General features: G+C 53.6%; 1 protein-coding gene across 6 annotated transcripts in view; it reads right to left on the bottom strand.

Annotated features, from left to right (window-relative positions):
* The window catches only part of NFIX (nuclear factor I X), a gene marked incomplete at its 5' end in the record, with an annotated part of 97112 nt that overhangs the window by 64863 nt on the left and 10529 nt on the right, over positions 1–21720 (bottom strand). Inside the window, 2 exons of one of the 6 annotated variants that reach the window (XM_079919045.1) lie at positions 3374–3905; positions 16805–17106. In XM_079919045.1, coding sequence (XP_079775171.1) covers positions 3374–3905; positions 16805–16837 — 565 coding nt within the window. Of the gene's footprint in view, positions 1–3373; positions 3930–4377; positions 4458–4908; positions 5408–16804; positions 17107–21720 lie in introns of those variants that run through there. The other 5 variants (XM_079919048.1, XM_079919047.1, XM_079919049.1 and 2 more) reach the window with 5 other exon arrangements.

Below are 21720 nucleotides of genomic sequence, written 5' to 3'. Positions count from 1 at the left end.
CCTTCAGACTCCCGCAGAAGCACTGGAGATAGTCTAGTTGTGCTTCCAGGCCAGTTCAGCCATCCTTCCTCACACAAGCATCCTTCCTCCTGGCCCCAGGCTCCCCTCTGTCTCCAGCCACTGCCCTGGGACACCCCCTTTGGATGGAAGGACATCGGCAGGAATGTACTACCTTCTCCCCGTGGCAGTGCTCTCTGATCGTGCTCTGCCTCAACATCCCCTCCTAAATGGAACAGACACACAGCGACATTCCTTCCCAGCAAGAAGGCCACCCTCGTGAAGGGTGCAAAACACTCTGGGTGGCCTTTTAGGGCCGCGTATTCTGGGAGTGGAGCTCCTGACGTCACACACACACACACACACACACACACACACACACACACGTCCTTTAGTCCCTCTCAACCATGCCACCTCCTAAAGCTTCATGTGGGACAAAAAAAAAGCATCCACAAGGGCCATGGATGACAGATGACAATGGTGCCTGGAGGCGAAGCCATGCCCCCATGCTTACCATCATGTCAAGTTTGCTTGTCATCAAACCTGGCACCACCAGCTCAGCCCAGATCAGGTTCTTCAGCCCAGTTTGAAAGGAAGGAAAGCATTTCTTTTAGAATTCAACCTACCTCTTGTCTGAGCCCTTGCCAGCCCAGCTCCCAACCCCAGTTTATACTGGAAGGAAGGAACAAGTGGCACCCTACTGAGTATGTCTTTGCGTGGACATGGAGAAGGAACGTCGTGCTATTGGACTGACACTGTTTGGGGGCTCAGCCAGAAGAAGACATTTTCTAGCAAACTGGAGTGGCTTAGAGAGAAAGCCATGCCCACTCCACGCCATCTCGAGGCCACTTACCCAAGGGCCACTGGTAGCCCATGCCTCACCAACTCACCCCCACTCCTTCAGTAAGGCACCCTTGAATTAAAGCAATTTCAGCAACAAAAATCCTACCTTCCCTGAAACTATCTGGAGTCCAGGGACTTGAATTATAGACAAATTATAAGAAAACATCCTCAGTTCTCCACTCAGCTTTTGTCAAGGAACTCGGCCTCAGCTGGGACAGAGGTGGCCATGGCTGCATGCAATGGGGCATGAATTTACTCATATTCCTGGGCAAATCATCTCATTATGGCTAGGGGGCAAGTGGGGGCGCCTCCCTTCTCCTGACACCTGCCTGGTCAGTCCAGGACCCAGGTGGCTGGTCAGGAAATGGTCTCCATCACACATACTTCATCCTACCTCAGCCCCATGCTGGCAGCAGTCAAAACTTTGGCCTAAAATAAGAGAAGCCAGGGAAACAGCTCAGCTACAGGGATCCAGCTACAGAGCAAGGTAGGAGGAAGCCGGCTCAAAAGGAAGATGAGTATTAATTTCATCTTAGAGGCCCTAGTTCCAAAATCGGAAGGTGCGGAATCCCCTCTCGGAGGAGCTGACAGACACAAGCTCAAGGGTCCAAGTCTGCCCCAAGCCACTTCCAATACCACCAGGCACACACCCTCCCCACTCTGATTTGCCGAGTAGACAGAGAATCAGGGAATAACTTTTAATTTTTTCTTTGGTCTCTTTTCCAGAAAGAAAAAGGATGAACGAGGAAGAGGACCGGCAGTTGGTCATTCTTCGTGAGTGGGCCATGACAGTCACACAGGGCCAGGTACAGGCCTAGAAAGATCCATGGAGGGAGGGACAACAGGAGTTGGGGGGGGGTATCCACTGCCTCCAACCAACTACCAAAGCCACCTCTCAGAATGAGAGAATGAGCCAGAAGAGAGGCCTCAAATACCACCTTTTCCTCCCCAGAGTTCTCCAACAGATAAACTCTCAGTGCTAATCCCAGTCGAGGTTCCACTGCTGATGCAATGCTGAAAGTGCCCAAAATTTCCTTTCTGGATTAAGTCATACCTCTCCTCCCAACATCCCAAACAGGCAAGGGGGTAACCACAGCAGAAAAGTGAGTTGCTTTTCTTTTTTGTGAATGAACAGGAAGGAAGATACACACACACACACACACACACACACACACACACACATATATTTGCGGGAAAGAACATTCACTAGAGTTGAAGTTAAGCCACATTCTCTTACATTCGCATGAAGAGAGAAAGAAAGGGGGAAAAAAGGGGGGGAAATACTGGAATGGTGGAAAGGAAAAAAAAAAAAACACAGAGAGAGAGAAAGGTTTGGTAGCCCTCTCATTACAAGTTGGTTGGGCATAATGTAAACACACTTCTGCCTTGCTTAATCACAGAGTGCCGCCCGTTTAGGTTTCAAAGGCGGCAGTAAATTGGGCGTAGCTGAGTGGAGGCTAAAAATTAACCAGCCATCTCTGTTTCAATTTGTAAGAAAACAAAAGCGGAAAGAAATTATAAAAAGGGAAAGGGTAGGGGGGAAAAAAAAAAGGAACAGAGGAGGAGAACTGAACCACACAACCCAAAATGCAGGGTGAAATTGGAAAAGCAAAGAGGAGAGCTGGAACTACTTGGAACACAAAAGGAAAAGGAGATTTTACAGAGTTTTGATTGCTTGTTTGTTTCTTTAAGACCTTCCACAGCAATGCCCACTCCCTGGCGTGCCTATGCTGGGGAGAGCCTCTCTGCCCCCCAGCAGAGGTATGGGGGCTGCGGGCATCCATCCGGGGGTCTCGCCACTTCAGCTGAAAAGCGAAGGGGAAGGGACAGTGAAGGGCAAGAGCTCGAGGAATCTCGTGCTCATTTTCACTCTCTGTGAAATTGAATGACTTTTCTCCTCTCCGTCAGCCAAATCCCAGGCGAAACAGCTCCCGCCTGGGCATCTGGGCCTCAGAAGCTGCCCGCCTCTGCCTTCTTTCCTCTTTTCTATTCATTCTGTCTCATATCCGGGGGTTTTACACGCCCCTCTCTCCACCGAACTGCTGCCCACCCTGCTTGTGCCAAATCTGGCGTTTCCCCAGGACTTGAGGGGACGCTGCAGGAAAACCAGTACCTGCCCCCCAATACTTCTTCTCATTTTAAATCAGAGCAAGGAGTGATTTTTTTTGTTTGTTTTTTTTTTGGTGGTAGTGGTGTTCATCACAAACTCTCACCATCCTGGATAATTCTGGGGCATCCTGGCCCCAGTCCTAGGACCTGCAGCATCTTTTGGGTAAGATGAGTCCTCCAAAGACGGAGGGGCACGACAATCAGTAACACACGGCAAATGAGCAAAGGAGGAAGAATGGAGAGAGTGGAGGGAAACAGAAGGGAAAAGGGAACATCAAACGTGCTTCAGGCCTCAGCAGGACGGACGCACCAGTTAGGCCCATCGCGTCTATGCATGTATCGTTTGGAAAGAAGAATCAACAGAACAAATGCCAACCAGTAAAATAAAATGGGGTGGGCAAAAGGGGGATTGAGAGCAACCTACCCGGAGTGTGGACAAAGTAAGCCAGATAAAGATCCAGTTCTTTGATTGTGACTCCAATGTGATGTGGCTGCACGCACAGGCCGGGGTTCGAGCACTGGGGCGACTTGTAGAGCCGCTCCCCGTCAGTACTTTCCAGGGGGATCCCCTTAAACAAAATCACCATGACCAGGTCCAGCCGCCACACCTTGTCGGCCTGGCGAAGGCAGTCAATCCGCCGGATCTTGCCCTTCTGGTCGGGGTTGGAGAGCACACAGCAGGGGGGCTTCTTGCCCGTGATGGTCAGCACAAAGTCCTCTCGGAACTCGGGCCGGATGTCTTTGCGCAGCTTGGCCAGCAGCCGGGATGCCCACTTCTGCTTGATCTCGGGCTTCTCGCCCAGCAACTCGTCCTTCACCGCCCGCTCCTCGTCCTTCGACATCCGCTTCTCGTGCTTCTTGAAGTACTTGCGCTTCCGCGCCTGCAGGTTGAACCAGGTGTAGGAGAAGGCGCGGACGTGAGGCAGCAGCGCCTCGATGAACGGGTGGAACTCATCCTGCAGGCGGCAAGCCGGGAGCATGCGGGGCGAGGGAAGACAGGAGGAGGGGAAGACGGGGTGAGGGGGAAAGAGAAAAGGAGAAAAGAAGCGTTAGAAGGGGGGCACAAGAAAAATCGCCTTCTCCTCCTCCGCCCCCCCGCACAATTTTCTCTTGCGATTGTTCTAGGAAAGTGTGGTCTGGAGCTGCCACCAGCCTAGCCAGCCGCTTGCTCCCATCTCAGCCTCAGCAGCCAGACAGAGACACCCAGAGCCTGAGCACACACCTATTCTCTCTCTCTCTCTCTCTCTCTCTCTCACTCACTCACACACACGCGCGCACAGACAACGTTGCCGTCCACACACACACGCTGCTGGTATCCCCGCCAGGCTCTGTCGCGCCCATGACATCTCCATGTTCTATCGCAGCCTCGAACTCGTCTCAGCTCGCCCCAGCACAGTGTCCAGTCTGCACAAATGCCCGTGGACGCACACGCAGGGCATGCGGGGGCCACCTCACGCCCGGACACCGATAGGTTTTTGGCCACCCCCAAGAAGAGAGAACATGACATCCACGAGCCAGCGAGCGAGGAAACGGCTTTGGCTTCCCCCTCCCCAGGCTGTTTTCATTCTCTTTTCTCCTGCTCCGATTGGAACATCCACCCCAGCATTTTAAAAATCAGATCTAAACCCTAAATATGTGATTTCAGCTTTGTTATCAACACCAATACTAATGTTAATCTCAGTAATAAGGAAGAAAACGCTCCTTGTTAACACAAATAAGGTGGTGGTATCAATCAACCACATTAGGGTTAAAAGCTACACGGGGCATCCTGCGCCCCATCCCCACTGACCCCTTCACCCTCCTTCCCACTCAGTCAGGTGACAGAGGGCCGGGCTCTCGGTTTTTGGTTTTTTTTCTTTCTTCTTCTTTTTTTTTTTTTTGCTTGTTTGCTTGTTTGAAGTTTAAATAATAATTGATTTCTGTTTACAAAAATAAAACTGGAAAAAATTAAATAATTACCATTGATCTGAAGCACCCGGCAAAGCCCAACGCCCGATTCTGAGCTTCTGGACTCAACAGAGTTGTGAGTTGGGGGCGGGTGGGGGGAGGGGGAGGGGGAGGAGCAGGGGAGGAAGGTAAATGTTTTAAAGGGGGTTATTATTGGTGTTCTGGGGAATAGGGGCCGGGCTTGGGTGGATTCTCAAACCCTTCCCCCTCCTCCCCCCCACCCATGCTCCACTGCACAGAAGGGGGAAATTAATATTTTTTTTAAAGGAGCAAAAAGAAAGAAAGGTCAGGGATAGCAAGCAGAGAGAGGGAGCGAGTTGGTTACCACACACGCCAGGTAAACAAAAGCCAACAAAAAAATTTTTTTCAGTTTCACCCCCTGTGCATCACCTTCCAGTTAAAAATAAATAAATAAATAAATAAATAAAATAAAAATATGCAAAATTTAAAAGTCAAAACCTACCTCCCACCCGCCCCCCCAACACACAACACGCCCTACCCCACCCCTGTGCAAAACAAAAACAAAAACAAAAACCAGGAGGGGGAAAAGCGGCAGCTGAAGAAAAAGGCTTTCGGCTTTGGCAGCGGCACAGGGGTATAAACTTCGAGCTGCCTCCCTCCGCCTCTGAGCCTGATCGCAGGCAAAGGGGGAGCTCGCAGATTCCCGGGGAAGAGGACGAGTTCGGACCGGCTGCAGATCGTCGCTGGCAGAAGCGTGCAAAAGAGGGAGGGAGCAAGGGAGGGAGGGAGGGAAGGAGAGAGAGAGAGAGGGAGAGAGAGAGAGAGGACGTGGATGGGATGGGGCTGTGTGTGTGTGTGTTGTGTGTGTGTTTGTGTGTGTATGTATGTGCGCTGGTTGGGTTTTGGATTTTTTTTTTTTTTTTTTGCTTCTTTTCTCTCTCTCAAACTCCCTCTCTCTCTCCCCTTTCATGCTCAATCCCCATCCATTTGCTTGTGCCAAAGCCAGTAAAAAAAAAGGGGGGGGAGGAAGGGGGGAGGGAGAGAGAGAAGGATCCACCTATTTGGCAATGAGACATCCTCGAGCAGCCAATGGCTGCGTCCAAGGGGAGGAGGGAACCGGGCAAGCCGAGAGGGTGGGGAGAGCCCCCGGCAGTTGGAGACCAAAAACAATTTGCCCAATCGACAAGTTCACGTCTAATGAACAAGCAAAGTCCAGCAGTTATGAATTTTTCATTCCAGGCTCCCACTCGGGTCCATTTGGCAGCGGCCACCCAGCAAATCTGAAGGGGGTGAGGGGGACTGGGGCTGAGGAAGACACAGAATTTTTTTTTTTTTAAGCCAGAAAAATAAATAAATAAAGGCCTGACTCCGGGCAGGCTGTCGGGCGGGAGGGAGCCCCAGAAGGCCTTGGGGAAAGCAGCTGCGCCTTCTTCTCTGTGTTTTGGTTTCAGTCTCTTTCTCTAAGGCCCGCACACTCTTTTTCTGGTTCTATTTCTTTTTTTGTTTATGGGACGCACAGGGGCGAGTGGAAGTTTTCCTCCCTGGCCATACACACAAGCCTGCCTGCCGTGCTATGAATAGAAAGAGAAGAAGAAAGAGAGCTCGGAAAGTGTCGATGCCAGCAGCACTTCCAGGGCAGGGACCTGGCGCCCAGGGTGTAGCCACCCTTTCCCTCGGTCTGGCTGCTGCTCACAGGAGCACTCCCAGACGAGGGAGGCAGGCCCCCCCAGCACCTCACAGCCTCCCTCTCCCCAGCCCCCAGCGAGCTCAGTGCCTCCCTCGGCGGCGGCCCACACCCAGCCACGCACGCTCCATTAGCAGTGAAGAGGGATGCCAACGCAATGCAGCTCTGCTCGAGAAACTGCAACAGTTTATTAAAATAGCCTCCTGTCACAGCACTCCACTGACAAGCACTACACACAGCCACAAACACAACAGCCAACCCCGGGAGAAAGTGACAAAGGCACGGAGATGGACACTACTTCCAAACACAGGGTCCTGCCTGTGCACGACCACCACCACCACCACCACCACCACCACCACCACCACCTCCTCCTGAACTCTTGATTCTTTGCTTTCTCCAGCTCTGCCCTCTCCACTTGGTCTGTGTTTAGTGTTTCTTGGTTGGAGGAGAGGGAACACTCACCTACCTGTGCCCCGTTCAATTCAGACTAAAGGGCCCAAACCATATGGAGGAAGGTGCAAGAGCGTGAAATAAGAGCCCTAAAGGAAAGGAAGAGAGCTAATAAAGGAAACAGAAAGCAGGAAAGAGCTCTATCAGGAAACGTGAGACAACCTTGGGGAAACCGAGTCACCAGGAAGAGCTCCCCAGGGGAACCCCTGCTCTGGACCTTCCACCCAGACAGGAAAGGTGAACATGGGGGAGAGAAGCCAGGAGTGTGGAAGCCTCCACTGGGTCCTCTCCGGTAGGGGCCCTTGAGCAGCCATGCTTTAGGCCTTTGAGAAGCAGTAAGGAGGGGACAGTTATTAAAGAAATGGAAGAGCAGAGGAGGACATGAACACAGACAGGGAGAGACTGGTCCTACTCAGAACCCAGTCCCTACAGCTGCCCTCTCCCCAGGTGGGGCTCAGCCCTCAGCTGGCAACAGAAAGGTCACTGCTCACTCTCGCCCCTTTCTTCCCCATCTGAAACCCTGTGCTCGGTGGCCTTTACGCTCAGCGGAAAGGTTTGAGGAAGAGGGCCCCGGGTGTGACCAAACAAAACATGCAGCCCTGGGCTGGCGCTGGACCCAGACAACAGGAACAGTGCCGCTCAGCACCTGGGACCCCAGTCCAGGCCCTGACTGGCCTGACTGGCCGAGAGAAACAGTTAGAGGCGAGAGAGCAAGAGGCAGGTGTCACTGCAAGACAGGCCTCTTAGGGTGGTGTTCAATAATTAACATCACGTTAATAACCAGCTTGGGTCCAATTAGTCAAGGATATTAGCTGAGTAACATAAGGTACCAAACGCTGTCTCTCTCCACCTTGAGAGAAGCAATGTTACTTTCTAAAGATGAGACGAAACAAACAAAAAAATGTAATAAAGATGAGATGGTAGAAACTACAAGTGAGTTTATATTTGGCACGGGGGTGTGTTTTTCTGGTATTTTGATTCATACTAAATATTAGACACCAAACAGAAAACAGCCAGCGTGAGCCTCCTAGAGAAGTCTACCATGTTCCATCTCACAGACCACCATGCCGGGTGCTAAACATGGGTCGATTCTGAATCCGGTGGTGCAACTGGGTAGGTGGCAAGGGAGATGGTGGATGCAAGGATCCACTTGTAAGTTAGGGAAACAGGACAAGATCCATGATTCACTCCTGGATGAAGGGAGAGGTCAAAGGTCGATGGAGTGGTGGAGAGACTGCACATAAAAGTGGCCCAGGAGGACCAATGGAGTGTCTCCATGGAGCCGCAGGGACCCACTGCACCCCCTCAATTCTCCCTTAACAGGAAGAGCAACAGGCACTTCCCAGGGGAGGAACAGGGAAGGAGAACAATCATCAATTGTCCTTCACCTGCCAGTGGCCTGTAACCTTGAAGGTGGGCTGAGAGGATTCCCAGGCAGCGCTCTCCCCTCACCCTGCTCCCGCAGAGGCATCTGGCTCTGGGGGGGGGGGGGGAGGCCTGCCTGGGTGAGCAGCCAGGGTATTTCTAATGACTGGGTCTCTCTCCCTCCTGTGGGGCACACAGAGAAGAATCGCTCAGGTTCCAATAGAAACACTTGGCGAACCCGACCCCTACAGCCCCCTCCTCCTGAATGCCACTGATGGCGGCTTTCGGTCCTGGACACGCCCCTCAGAAACCCCAGACAAAAGGGGACTGTCCCCCTTTTGTTAAGAGAGTAGAGGCTCCTGTTGGAAGATTACCTGTCCCAGTCTCGGTCTTGGCTAGGAACTCAGATACTCTGCACCCTGCACCCCGATCAGAGCCAAGGCAAAAAAAAAAAAAACCTCTGAGGATTCAAGGCTTCTCCAGGGCTGAGCCACCTGAAAATGTAAGGGCTCAGGGGATGGAGGGAGCAAGGGGACAGGCAAGCCTTGGAGGAGAAGGAGAGGGGAGGGGAGAAAGGGAATGAGAGAAAAAACGGAGGGGTAAGGAAGCCAGTGATGCTGGTGACAGTAGTGAGCAAAAAAGAAAAAGACAACAAAGAGGAAAAATTAAGGAAAAGCAGGGAAATTTGAGGGGAAAGGTATTTTCCCTCATTTAACAGAAAAATCCCAGAAGCCAGAGATTTGACTTTTAAAATTCACATGGGCTTGTAGTTTGTGGAGAGGAATTTTTCTGCCTTTGTGAGAGAAAGACCTCTCTCATTACTGTCACGTATATAGAATTTGATTTTTTTTTAAAACAACAACAGTTTTCACTGAAACATTTCTGAAATACCCATGCTGGTTTCAGCCATCACTAGGAAAAATGTGCCTCCAAAAGAAAAAGAATGAGCAGGCCGTAGGAAGAGGAGGAACAGGGGGAGGGGGAAAGAAGGAGAGAAGGAAGCCCAATCCTGAGAGAGCAAGACAAGCTGGGCCCAAAACTGCAAAGAGAGAGAAGGACAGAGATGGAGGGAAAGAAGACGCAGCTGAAAAGGGAAAATGAGCAAGGAGAAAAGATAAGGACTCTAGGACAGGGGGAAGAAGAAGAAGAATGAGAAAGAGAAGCAGAAGGGGAAGAAAAGAAAAGAAAAACTAGCTAAAGTGACTGCTTCTAGCTTGAGAAAGTTAAATGTGTCGTTTTCCAAAAATCCACAAAAGAAATGAGGCCTTCTGGATTATTTAAGGGAAAACAGGGAAATGTGTACAGAATCTCACTCATATACACAGTATTCAAAAATATTCAAGGAAACAAAATAATTTTCCCAGCCTGAGACGGGTTTTGCAACTGGCCTATACCTGCCAATAGTAAAACATCTAGAAGCACAAGAAGTTATATCTTTAAAAACAGGGCCACTATTTGGAGGTCACTTTATCTTTAAAAAAAAAAAATCCTATTTGTCCACATCCTGCTTGCTTTAAGGCTCAGATTTATTCTTTCAGACCCTGGACACATGCTAGTTTTATATATGTCCGTGTTAATTTGGATAACTGTACACAGTGCAAATAACTGACAAAAACCTACATAGGAATTACCAGATATATCAGGATCCATTTTACTACTGCATATCTGCAGCCTGGGTGAAAAAAGATGCAGGAAATTTTAAAAGGCCACAAATAGAGCCCTGATTAGCCTGTCCAATTCCCGGGATTTTATAATTGAGCGTTGGCCTGAACCGAAAAGAAGCCAACTTCGTACCCCTGAGATCTTCCATCTTGTCCCAAAGAAGAAGGGATACAAGAAAGCAGTGGCCCGACTCCCGGACAGAAATGGAAAGAGAACCCGTAGGCAGCAAAAGGAAGGGGCCGGCTGCTTATCTGAGAGGTGGGTGGGGCCTCCCCTCCCTGGGTGGTGGGGGGGGCGGGCAGGCAGGAAGGGGCTCTGCAGCCACAGTAAAATCATCCAAGAGTCTGGAACCGCCAAGCATGGAAACCAGAATATGCACATTGCGAGGAGGCTCGGAGAATTTGGACCAAGCGGGTTTTTGGCTGACTTGGGCCTGTTTTTCTCTGCCCAGGAATGGCGGACCGGACGGGGGTTTTCTAGCATCCTCAGCTTGCTGAATGGATTTGCCCTGCACCCCTTGCTGGGTCTAGGATGAGGCCTGCCTCAGAACCAGGCTGCACACTCCTATAAACCAACACCCACCCCCTTCCCTTCCTTTTCTCCTCCTGACTACAAACCGGGAGCGGTGGCCTGGGATCGGGCCAACAGGCAGCCTCATTCTGGCTCCGAACACTACCCTGCTCCAGGCACATCTCCCCTCTCCCTCCTGGCACTGAATAAAATCGGGCAGGAATAGAGGTATTGGGGGAAGACGATCTATTCTCTCTAGTGCAACTGGAAATTGTTTACTTTCATCCTCTACAGAGTATGGGAAACAAAACCCTAGTCTTTAATTCACTATTTTGCTTGAAACTTTCTTGTGTCACCAAATAAAAGTAAAAGCCGGGAAAGTCAGAGCCCGGTCGTCCATTCAGGGAGCTCTGTGAGGACGGGACCCTCCGAAGGTCAGAATGAACCAACGCACAGGACAGATGACAGTCAAGGGCTTCAAGGGGCAAGGGCAGTGCGAAGCCTGAGCCTCACCCACCAGGTCGGTCTGGAAAGTGTCACTCCATCGTGGTCAAGGGTCCGGGAAGAAGGAAGAACCCCACAAGCCAACTTCACAACTTTCTCTAAAGAAAAACTGACAAAACGCATGGTAAGGGGAGACTAGCAGGTGAAGATGAGGTCTGTGCCCAGCGCATTGAGAAAATATCTGGAGGGCAAGAGAGGAGGCCAGAGCAAACAACAAAATGTTGAAAACTCTCGCCCAAGGCCCGGCTGCCAACTACTGACCCCAGAAAATGCTTGGGGATCCTCCAGGGAAGATGGTCCTCTCCCCTCTCCCCACCACTCGCCCTGCACTTTGGAGACAATTCCTGTGGCCTTCCCAAGTCCTCTTCATGAGCTCCAAGAGTTCCGTCAGGATGTTTTGACACCCCCTTGCTTTGCCAGGTCTATTCCCCCTGCCACAGGAGAGAAGGGCCAGGGCAAGAGGAGAGTTTCTCTGAGCTCCGGGTGCCCTCTGCCTGGTCTGCACTCCCCTAGACCCAGAGAGAACCTCTTTCTTGCAGTTGCTGTGGCAACAGGCAGTGCCCAGAGCCTGGGGCAGAGAGCCGGTGGCCAGGATGGGAAGAGCCCGAGGTTTTCACTGCTCGAGGGCTCAGGGGAGCTGGATGGGCCCTGTCCAAGCAAGCGGCTTCCCCCAAATGTACAGTTTTAGGAGTTGGAAGGAAGACATTTTTCAATCCCTCAAAATGTATTGTTCTCCCCAACTATTTTATTATCAGGATCATTGCCAAGGAAACCCGAGAATCCTTATCCCCCCGGTGTCTAGCCCCTTCAGAGGCTGGCACCAGGGTGCCCAGAGCTTAGGACCATGCCCACCCCTCGGCCACAATCCGTCCCTCACTGGCTCCCTTTCTTTCTTACCCTCTCTCCCCCTCTGTGTCCTCCAGCTCCAACACAAACTGTTTGCATGGGAAGTCTCCCTCTATGACCCGATTCAGCACACACAAGAGAAAACTGTGGGCGACAGACCCAACGTCCTAACGAACTTGAGTTAATTAATGCTAAGGAAGAAAAGAGGCGCCCTCGCTCTGTTGAATCACGGTTCACTAGCCCTTTCAGTTTGCTGTGGGTGGAGGAAAAAAAAAAAGAGGCTTTTTGGTTCAAATATTTTTGGGGGGCGAAGGGAAAACAAAAACACCGCAGAAGGGCCGTGGAGGGCGAAGCTGTCAGTACCTGCCCAAAGGAGCAGAGGCAAGAGCGGCCAAGCGTTCTCCCTCAAGCTTCTGGCCTGAATGGTGCTGGAAAGGCCAAGAAGGGGAAAGAAAAGGAAGGGGATTATCAACTGATTGCGGGCCTGTTCAAATAAATCGCTCCAAAAAATTATACTGTCAGACTGTAAGATACATACATATACATACACATTTTTTTTAAAAGCCCAAACCCAACAATTTGATTTCGTCAGAGCCGTGAAAATGTTTTAACAGTGCAGAAAACCGAAGTACGAATGGCACAAGTACAAAAAATTTAAGTGTGCAGAAAAAAAAGAAGAGGTGGTAATGGGGAGGGGGAGAACAGCTGCAATTTTGCTTTCCAGATGTTGAGAGCAAAATGTAATTGGCATGTAACTTCTTCCTTACCAATTTCTATCCTTTGGTCCTGAGATGTTAAAATCCTACAGCTAAACCTAAGTCTGCAGGTGGTTTCCAGGCACTCCGCACATGTGGAGGAAGGAAGCCTCATGGGCCACATGCCTGAGAGGTTTTTTATCAGCCCACTAATTTTTACAAGCCCTCCCACCATTCCTTAGTGGAGAGGCCTGAGCAAAGCAGGCTGGAGAACTTTCTTATTTAAATAATAATAATGATTATTATTATTTTGTAACCCTCGGCCTTTACTTTTGAGGCTGTGCCTTCCTTTTTAAAAAATAAACTTTTTAACTGAAGTGTGGCACACAGAAAGAAGGCACACAGTTCTAAGTCTTCCACTCGATACATTGTCACAAAGTGAACACACCTGTGTACCTCCACCCAGATTAAGAAATAGAACATTTTCAGCACTGCTCAAGGCGCCTTGAGTGTTTCAACTACAGAGTCCTCATAATTCATATGCCTTAGAAATAGCTCCTGCCCGCACCAGCAGCCTCAAAATTGAGCACCTATGTATACACGCACGTTACAGAGCCAAGTGCACTACTCATGTGACCACAAAAATTCATAGTGAAAAGAAGCCGCTTGAATCCTCACTGCTGCAGACGGGTTTCTGCGCCTCTGTCTGTCTGTCCGTCTCTCTCTGTGCTTGCCCAACTCTGATCCCATCAACAGGGCAACCAACTATGCAGCGGGGTTAGTGGACAAGCAGGGCAAGTGTGGGAGACAAACTGGGCCCACAGAGCTGAAAGCTGACGGACGGGAGTAAGCAGGCAGGGACTGGGGGGCCCTGATATTAGGTGGTCATGAGGGAAAAGTGGCTCTGCAGAGGCAGGGGTTCCTGAAGAGTGAATGAGCACGCAACAGGACAGGCTCCCCTCGTCCCTGTCCAAAAGAGCCTTGCAGGGAGAGGAAGGGAGTAGCAGTGGCAGAAGGGGGCCTAGAGAGTGAGGGGGTCCTGGGGTGGAGCTGCCGCGGGAAGGGAGGCCCAACTCTGCTGCATCTGCCTCCCTCTTTCCCTGGCTCCAGCCCCAGCTGGCTCCCCCCTCACTTTCACTCGCACTAAATTTACTTTAAAATTTTAAAATTAAATTTTAAAAAAAGCAGGAAAGAGAAAGCACTGAAGGCAAAATACCTCCCACAATATCTTTCCAAGGGGAGAAAAAAGTTTCTGCTTATGTAAAAAAAAAAAAAAAATGCAAGGGATCGCTGAAAAGTCTAAGCACCGAATAACAAGGTAAATAAAACAGGAACCCTTTTAATTAAAAACACCTGAAGCAAATAAATAACTCCCTTTGCAATGCGAAGCCACTGCTCAGCCACTGGTGCCTGGGGCACAAGCCCCTACCCCCAATTTCTTGCCCTCTTTCCCCTTTCTTTTCTCACAGGAGCTGCGTCTTCCCCAAGCACCACCAAAGCCTCTTTTTCCTTCAAGCCCGTCCACCCCACACCTGGGGGAATGACCAGGACAGTGGCTCAGCCTCCCACCAGCCTGAAGCAAACCTCTGCAGCCCTGATGAAATGTTTCTTCTTCTGTTCCTACATCTCCCTAGGCTGTGCCCACCACTGGCCCTGGACCCTGCTCTCCTGCCCCAAATCTAGGCCCTGTGGGTAGTGGCACCATCCTGGGGCTGGATGCCAGCCCCAGCCCAAGTAGACAGCTCTCTCCCCTACCAAGGGCACGGGGCTGCCAGGGCAGGCTCTCGAGGACCGAATTTTCTCTTCCTATTGCATATGAGGCTGGGAAGAAAGAACTGTTCGGCTTAATTTAAAATATGACAAGGGATCTGAGCTCTCTGAGGCTTCAATCTTTAGAAATACTGGATTACTTGATCCTTTTTTTTGGCGGGGGGGGCGTGCAGGGTAGGCGGCGAGACTGTGCATCTGAGACCCCACACCCGCCAGCCACCGGGTTTGACTCTCCCACCAGCCGGCCGCCAGGGAAACGCGCCCTCGGCTGGCACGGGGGTACCAGAGCCCGGCTCCTTTCTTCCTTTCTTTCTTTCTTTCTTTTTTAAATCGCTCTAGCGAAAACCAGGCAGTGGGTCAGGGCCCAGAGGCAGGGGAGGGAAGAAGAGAGGGTTGTCTCTGAAAGAGGGGGGAAAAAAGGAAAGCGAGCCTCCAACTCCGGGAGAAGAACGGCCGCCGCGGCAAGTTTCCCGGCTTGTGCCAGTTTGGGGATTTGCGAATCAAACCGGAGCGGAGGGAAGGCGATTGAGAAATAAAGCCCGCATTAAAACTAACTAGCTTTGCCTAAAAGTGCGCTTTCCACCCTTAAATAAGACAATACCGAGGGGAGAGGAGAGACGAATTATTTCTCACTCTTTAATTATTCCAATGCTTAGCATTATTAAAAAAAAAAACCGCACACATTAGCCAATGATATATTCTAACCCTCAACAAAGCTGGTATTTTTCTCTGATTACAGACTTTGCGGTGGCAAACCCGGGCTCCGACGACAGAGGCAGTGCAGAAGCGCGCTCCTAAATGAGACACAATTTTATTAAAATCATAATAATTCCTCGTATTTCTATAGCGCCTTTTCACGGGCAGAGATCCCAGGTGCCCCATGCCGGTTCTACCAGGGAACCGGCGACCAAAAGCTCAGTCGCCAAGCAGGCGAGGCTCGAGCTCCACGGACAGCCGACATGTATTTCTTCCTTTCTCTTTTTTTAAATGCCTGTTTCCATTAAACAGCCTCTGTCTCACGTTAAGAAAAAAAAAAAAAGTACAAAAACTCCTTACAATTTTTAAAATAATTTTTTTAAAGAAGAGGGAAAAGATGACCCGAAAAATAAAAGGGGGGGAAAAAGGGGAGCTAAGTGTGGTCTGGGAGCCTGAGGGGAGTGGATGCGACTGGGATGGGGCGCCTCCCATCCCATCGAGGGTGCCGAGCGCCGTGTCAACCGCTGCCCCGGGTCACCTCCCCAGTCGCAGCTGGAGCGGGCTGAGTCATCCGCACGTGGAAAAGGAAAAGGACCTAACACCATCAAAGCGCCCTTAAGTAATTCGGGCGATGAGAAGTCGGGTTTATGACTGGCTTCCGAGGGGCAGATCGGGAGGCCCCTGAGTGCTTTCTCTGAACGTCCGGGGGCTGCTCGAGCTCCGGGGGTAGACTGGGGGGGACGCCTTCCGGACACTAGCTTCCCTCTCGAACAGGTTAAGTCGGATCCACTCGGCGCACACGTTCTTTTTCCACTTTTCCATCCTCTCCCCCGGCCTGCCCAGAAGTGCTGCAAAATGGCTGGAAGCAATGGGTGGAGAGGCCTTAGCGCCCCAAATTCAAGAAGTCAGCGCCGAGGGAAGGCGGTGTCGATCAGAGGATATCTGAGGGGGAAATTTTTTATAAAGGTTCTTAGAAGCTGCGCAACTCCCGCGGCCTGAGGGCGGAAAAGAGGGAAAGGGAAAGCGCATTTTCTAACACTTAGTCACATTTCTTCCCTGTGCTCGCTGGAGGCCAAACGCCCCCAAACCCAGCCAACCCTTGAAACAAACAAAATGCTCCCCTGGTAAATTTCCCCGCCCTTATTCACACACAAAAAAAGAGGCGACTTGGGGAGAAATGGGGAGGCTCTTCCGAGGCTAGGGGTCTGGAGGCTGAGACGCGTACGAGGGATTCTCTCCGTAAGGACGCCCCAAAGTTGCCCTCAAGATTCTGGGGCAGTTAAGCTCAAAAAGTCCCTCAAGCAACCAAAGAACAGGAATCATTAACATCGCATTCTCCCCAAAGCCCTCTCGTTATCCCCTGTCGGGTATCAAGATGGCACAGGAGGAGGGACAATGAGGAAACGGCGGCCCGGAACCTCACGTCGCGCGCCTGGTGAAGGGACCGAACCCGCCTCGAGGCCAAAACGCCGCCATTTGAGCCCCTTCTGGCGCAGGCCTCTGGTGCTGCAAATGGCGAATGTCCCAGAACGCGAACCAGGCCGGCCCTCGACGCCCGCACCGGGTTACTTTCTGCGGGGTCGCGGGGAGGGGTTGGGCCGCAACGGGGCTAGAGGGAGCCGCGCCTGCGCAGTGCGGGGTCCGAAAGGCCGCCACAGACCCCCTCGGGGTCTAGTTGGCATCATTCTGGTGCTTCTGGCTGCGAACGCAAACGGCCTCGCCTGTCGCCGCTGCTCCTTCACACCCATTCCCGGTTTCCCCTCACCTGCCCACGGGGGCAGTGGTCCTCACTCCTCATTCAACGCCTGGAGCCGTTCCGCCTGCCGAGCGACACAACCTTGTGCCACAGGCGCTTTCCACATCCGGGGCTTCAACGCACCACTTCCCGCCTTTTCGCCTCGGCGCACGCGCACGCCCGACTTTAAGCGCTGGCCCTCAAACGCCCTCGGGTCCCGGCCGTCCGCACCTTGGAGGGCTATGCTGTCCCCTTCTACCCTGTGGTGCGCGTTGCAGGTGACAACGACAGTCAGCACCCAAGTTCCGCGCGTGGAAAACACCCAGCCCTCCCCTTGCCTGAGCCCAGGGGAGGCCTCGCCACGACCCTCACCCACCTATGTTGCCCCCCAAGCCAAGCGTGAGCCAATTGCAGCGGGTCGGGGAAATGTCACGCACTTAAAGAATACCCCGGAGGTGACAATGAAAGGAGTCGCAGGAGGCGGGAGCCTGGCGAGGGGCATACGCTGGGGCTAGCACACGGGCACCGGGCACCCGCTGCACGGCTCTGCCGGAATTTCCACAAACACGCGGACTGGGGGGCTTCAGGGCGACGTGGGGGACGGTCTGGATCCTCCCCTCGGGGCGCTCTGGAGAAGGCACGGAAGTTGATCTTTCTTCGGCGGGCGGGGGCATCCGGAGCGCTTTAGTTGGGCAGTGGGGCCGTCTAGGGAGTCGTGGGACGCCCTCCCCCCACCTCCGTTCAGCGAGGCGCTTCTATTTTAAGACATCTCCCATCCCTCCAAAACCCACCCACACTCGCTCCTGAGGTCCACGGTGCTCACAGGGAACCCGCCTCCAAGCCCCGGGCGCACCTGAGGGAAAGTCCAGGAGGGCTGGTAGCGCGCGGCCTGAGCTGCCAAGCTGGACTCAGGGGGACAAATGGAAGTTTCGCCCGAGAAGTGGGGGGGGGGGGCATTAAATGGCCTCTTTGTGGAGAGGAATTGCAGGCCGTCACTCAGGATTAATTTAAGCAGCAACAGCAAACACACCAAAAAGCAATGTCTGGCCACCAGCACCCACCCCCGCGATTGTGTTTCGGGGAGGGCTTGGGGATTCGGTGATGTAGCTCGGCCTTTCGTGGGAAGGGGGTCCCTAGCCTTTAAGAACGAGGGGCGTCCACAGTGGGAAGGGGGGAGGCTGCTCCTGCCTCGCCCCACGTCCCTGCTTGGAGAAATGGGGTTTTTTGCAGGTTTGGGAAGAAGCCGAATAGGGATGGTAAAACCCAAGTATAAACGTGGAGCGGGAATGGGGGGAGGTTCTTACATATAAGAAATGTATATAAAGGTACACATTTCCAATATAAATATAGCACATGCAGGGGCGCCACTGGGCAACAGTTCTGGGGCGTCTCACCTGCGCCCCAGGGACATTTGGGGAGGCGGGTGTTCTAAGACAGATGGGGGCGGTGGGAATTAGGCCTCCGATTCCCAGTCCCCTCCCCCAAAACCTGAATGCGGTTTTGCAGCCAGGTGCCCTGGGCGGCCTGGCAGGTGTGCAGCTCACGTGAAATACACGCGTGTGCAGACTGGGGAGGTGTGTGCCCGCGTGGGCCTGGAGCCACGTGCGTGGGCACCGGCAGTTCCTGCAGGCTCACCTAAGCCCGGGACCCCCGTGGGGACGCAGGGCAGTACCAGCGCTCAGAACCTCGGTGAGGATGCAAGCAAGAGCGCATGGGTGTGTGTGTTGTGTGTGTGTGTGTGTGTGTGTGTGTGTGTGTGTGTGTATGTGTGCGCGCGCGCCCGCGCGCCGCGACCCCATCTGAGGTTGGGGAAGGGTATTATTTATGGGGGGGGGTGTGCTCCCAGCAGTCCCATTGGGGCGTGAGGCCCGTGTATGCGTATAAGCTGGCGGTGCCTGGGATCCCGGTCGGGGGCGCCTGGCTAGGGCACACTGGCGACCGGGGTCTGAGCCCCTGTGCAGGAGCGTGCTTACGTGCAGTGCGTGCGCGCGGCCGAGTGTCCGCTGGGGCTTTGGACCTGGGATTGCGCCCGCCCGGGTGCCCCGTCGGGGCCGATGCGCCGGGGTGTGCGCATGTGCTTGCCCTAAGGGTAGCCACGTGCGCCGGGGCCGCCGTCGCCGCCACGCCGAGCCAGGATTTGGCCCCTGAGCGGGCCAGGGGGCAGGGCCCGCCGCCGCCCGGCGGGTCTCAGCGGGATGTCGTTGGAGCGGTGTTGGTTTTGGCCGTGGCAGCGCTAATGGGGGAAGCCCCGGGGAGCGGGGCGGGGGTGGGGTGGGGGTGGTGGAACAAAGAAGGGGAAAGCGAGCTGCAGAGGAGGAGGAAGCGCCCTGGAATGCGGAGGGCCCTGGGGAGTAGGGGTACAGGGCAGCCCGAGTCTCCCGGGCATGGCTTGGGCCGAGGGACTTGCCTGGCAGCCTACGGCTTGCCACTCCCACCCCCAGCTGTGGATGGAGACAGAGGTTTTGAAGACCCAGGACTTCTCTGCCTTCCAGAACCCTGGCCCCAGCCAAAGGCTCCTACATATGGAATCCAGCAGAACCGCAGGCTGCAGCCACCGCGGTCCAAAAGGAGCAAAGTAACATTTGGGCTGGAGGGCATGGCTCACACTTCCTCAGGTGAAGGCAGACAGCGTGAGCCCTCTTACGCAAGGGGCCAGGAGGCCCCTTCCCCTGTTTCCTGGCTGGGCTGCTTAGAACCTCAGTTTTTCCCATCTGGGGAATGGGAAGGGAACTCCCATGGTGGGGGGTTAGAAGGGGGAGTCTCAGATGGATAGGAGTGGGCTGAAAAGCAGTGAGATCTGTTTAAGTGTCGCTTGCCCCTGGGGGCCTGGCTGAGTAATTCCTGCCACCCCACTTCTAGCCTCATGACCTTGGCACGTGACCTTCCGGCCTGTTTCCTCATCTGTAAAACAGGTTACTCATACCTGCCTTATGCTGAGAGGGTTACAGGAGGTCACGTGCACCCGCCCACCCACTGCCCAGGCATAATTGCTCGGGAGTTGGTAGCTGTTATTTTTATTGTGAGGAGTCTATGGCTGTGACAAGCTGTGACGCTTGGTGTGATCGCGTGAGGCTGGCTGTGTGTGTGACTGTGCCGCTGTGTGTGTGTGCGTGTGTGTGACAGGTTGTGTGTGAGACTGTGCGTGGACGACAGATTGTGCCGGTGTGCGGCGGTGCCTGTGACAGGCTGTCACTGCGCGACAGACTGCGGGTGGCGGGGTGTTGCGGGTACCGACTGTGAGTGGAGATGAAGCGGTGTGTGGGGCTGGGACCAGGGGACCCCCATAAACCTATCTCAGTGAGGGTCTGGCTGACAGTGAGATGGGGAGGCTCTCAGGGCCTGGGGGCAGGTCAGTCCGGTGTCCTGTCCAGCCTTGGGCTTTCTATTGTCCAGCGGGATCCCATCTGCTTACAAACCTCAGGAGGGGATGGTTCAGAGGGACCCTGTGAAGGATCTTCCCCCTCCCACATTGTGTCAGCTCAGATGCCCACCCCCCAGCTTCTTGCCTGAGTTTGGGGAACTCCAGGAGGCTCATCAGGGACCTCAGGGCATGGAGGACCCCAGGCCTGTCTGGCTTCGGTGAGGAAAAACACACCCCAAGCCTGTTTCCCACGATTTCCCTGAGCTCCAGGCCTGGGCAGGGCTGGTGGAGACCCAGAGAAGGAGGGATTTAGGGAAAGATCAAGAAAAGCCAGGAGAGAAATGGAGGGAGCGGGGAGAAAAACAGAGACCTCCCTGGGAACTGGCAAACCTAGAGTTGCTGGAGGTCGGGGTCTCCAGTCAGGGTGGACACCCATCAGGTTTGCAGAAATGCCAGATGACACCTATGAGCACTGCTCGTAGCCCACGCCTCACGCTCAGACCCTGCTATTAGGGACTCACTCCTCCCTTCAATGATTCCAACCCAGGCACTCTTCTCATCAGTGTGGGATTCTGCTTCTCACACCCTCTGGGCCCAGCGCCTCCTTCTACAGTTGGAGAAACTGAGGCTGAGAAAGGGGAAGGGACCCATCTGAGCACCCACTCACGCCCACGAGACCTGAGAATGCAGGACTCCAGGCTTCGTGGCCATGCACTCTCCCAGTGTGGAAAAACCTCACCAGCTGGAAAAACCCCAGGGCCTGTGGGCTGGGGGCAGCACACTCCAAACCCTCCCCTCCCCCCTGGGTGTGTCAGTATGTGTGTGTTGCGTGTGTTATCAGTGAGCGCTATGGTCCTTGCCTGTCATGTGTCTGGTGTCGCAAGCTACGGCATGATGTGTGTGTCCCTCTGCCGGTGCGGGCCTCTGTGTGTCTATGTGTCCGTTCAGGGCCAGCCCCTGCCAGAGAGAGGGGAGAAGCGTCGAAGCACCCCCCCACCCCCACCCCACCCCCCCGAAAGTGTGTCTTTGATACTTGCAGCCTCGGCAGCGAAAAACAAGTTTCCACAGGGCCGCCTTGGGCTGAGGCCAGGCCGTCCTCAAATAACATTTGAAGTTACTTAGCAAACTTTGTTTAGTGCCGAGAGAGGCGGGCAGCGAGCTGGGGTTGGGGGGGGCAGTAAACCGGTTCCTCCGAAGTCCCTTGTCCCTCTGGGGGCACGAGTGCCCAACGTGGGGCTTGATTCCCCCACCCCTGGCTCTGGACAGGGGGAACAGAAAACTTGAAGTCCCGAGGACGGGGGTGACTTGGGGGAGGAAGGGTTGGAGCACCCTACAAACGAAGCCTTGCTTTTCCCAGTCCAGACCCCCGGCTTGCACAGAAATGCCCACCTGGTCTCCCAGTGGCCCAGAGGCTGACACGAAGCCCCGGGGCCGGTCAGAAATGGGAGAGTCTGCACTTCTCCGCCACCCCCTTCCTGCAGCCCAGCTCTGCCAACCTCAAGGCTGGTTGCACGAGCTGGCTCGAAGCATGTTTCCCCCTCCAGACACACACTCACACAAGCACCCAGAAAGCCCCCCTCATGCC

The sequence above is a fragment of the Stenella coeruleoalba genome (genome assembly GCF_951394435.1).
Source record: "Stenella coeruleoalba genome assembly, chromosome: 3".
In the NCBI taxonomy this organism is placed as follows: Eukaryota; Metazoa; Chordata; class Mammalia; order Artiodactyla; family Delphinidae; genus Stenella; species Stenella coeruleoalba.
The sequence above is the reverse complement of the archived record's forward strand: the minus strand, read 5'-3'. Positions and strand labels throughout refer to the sequence as shown.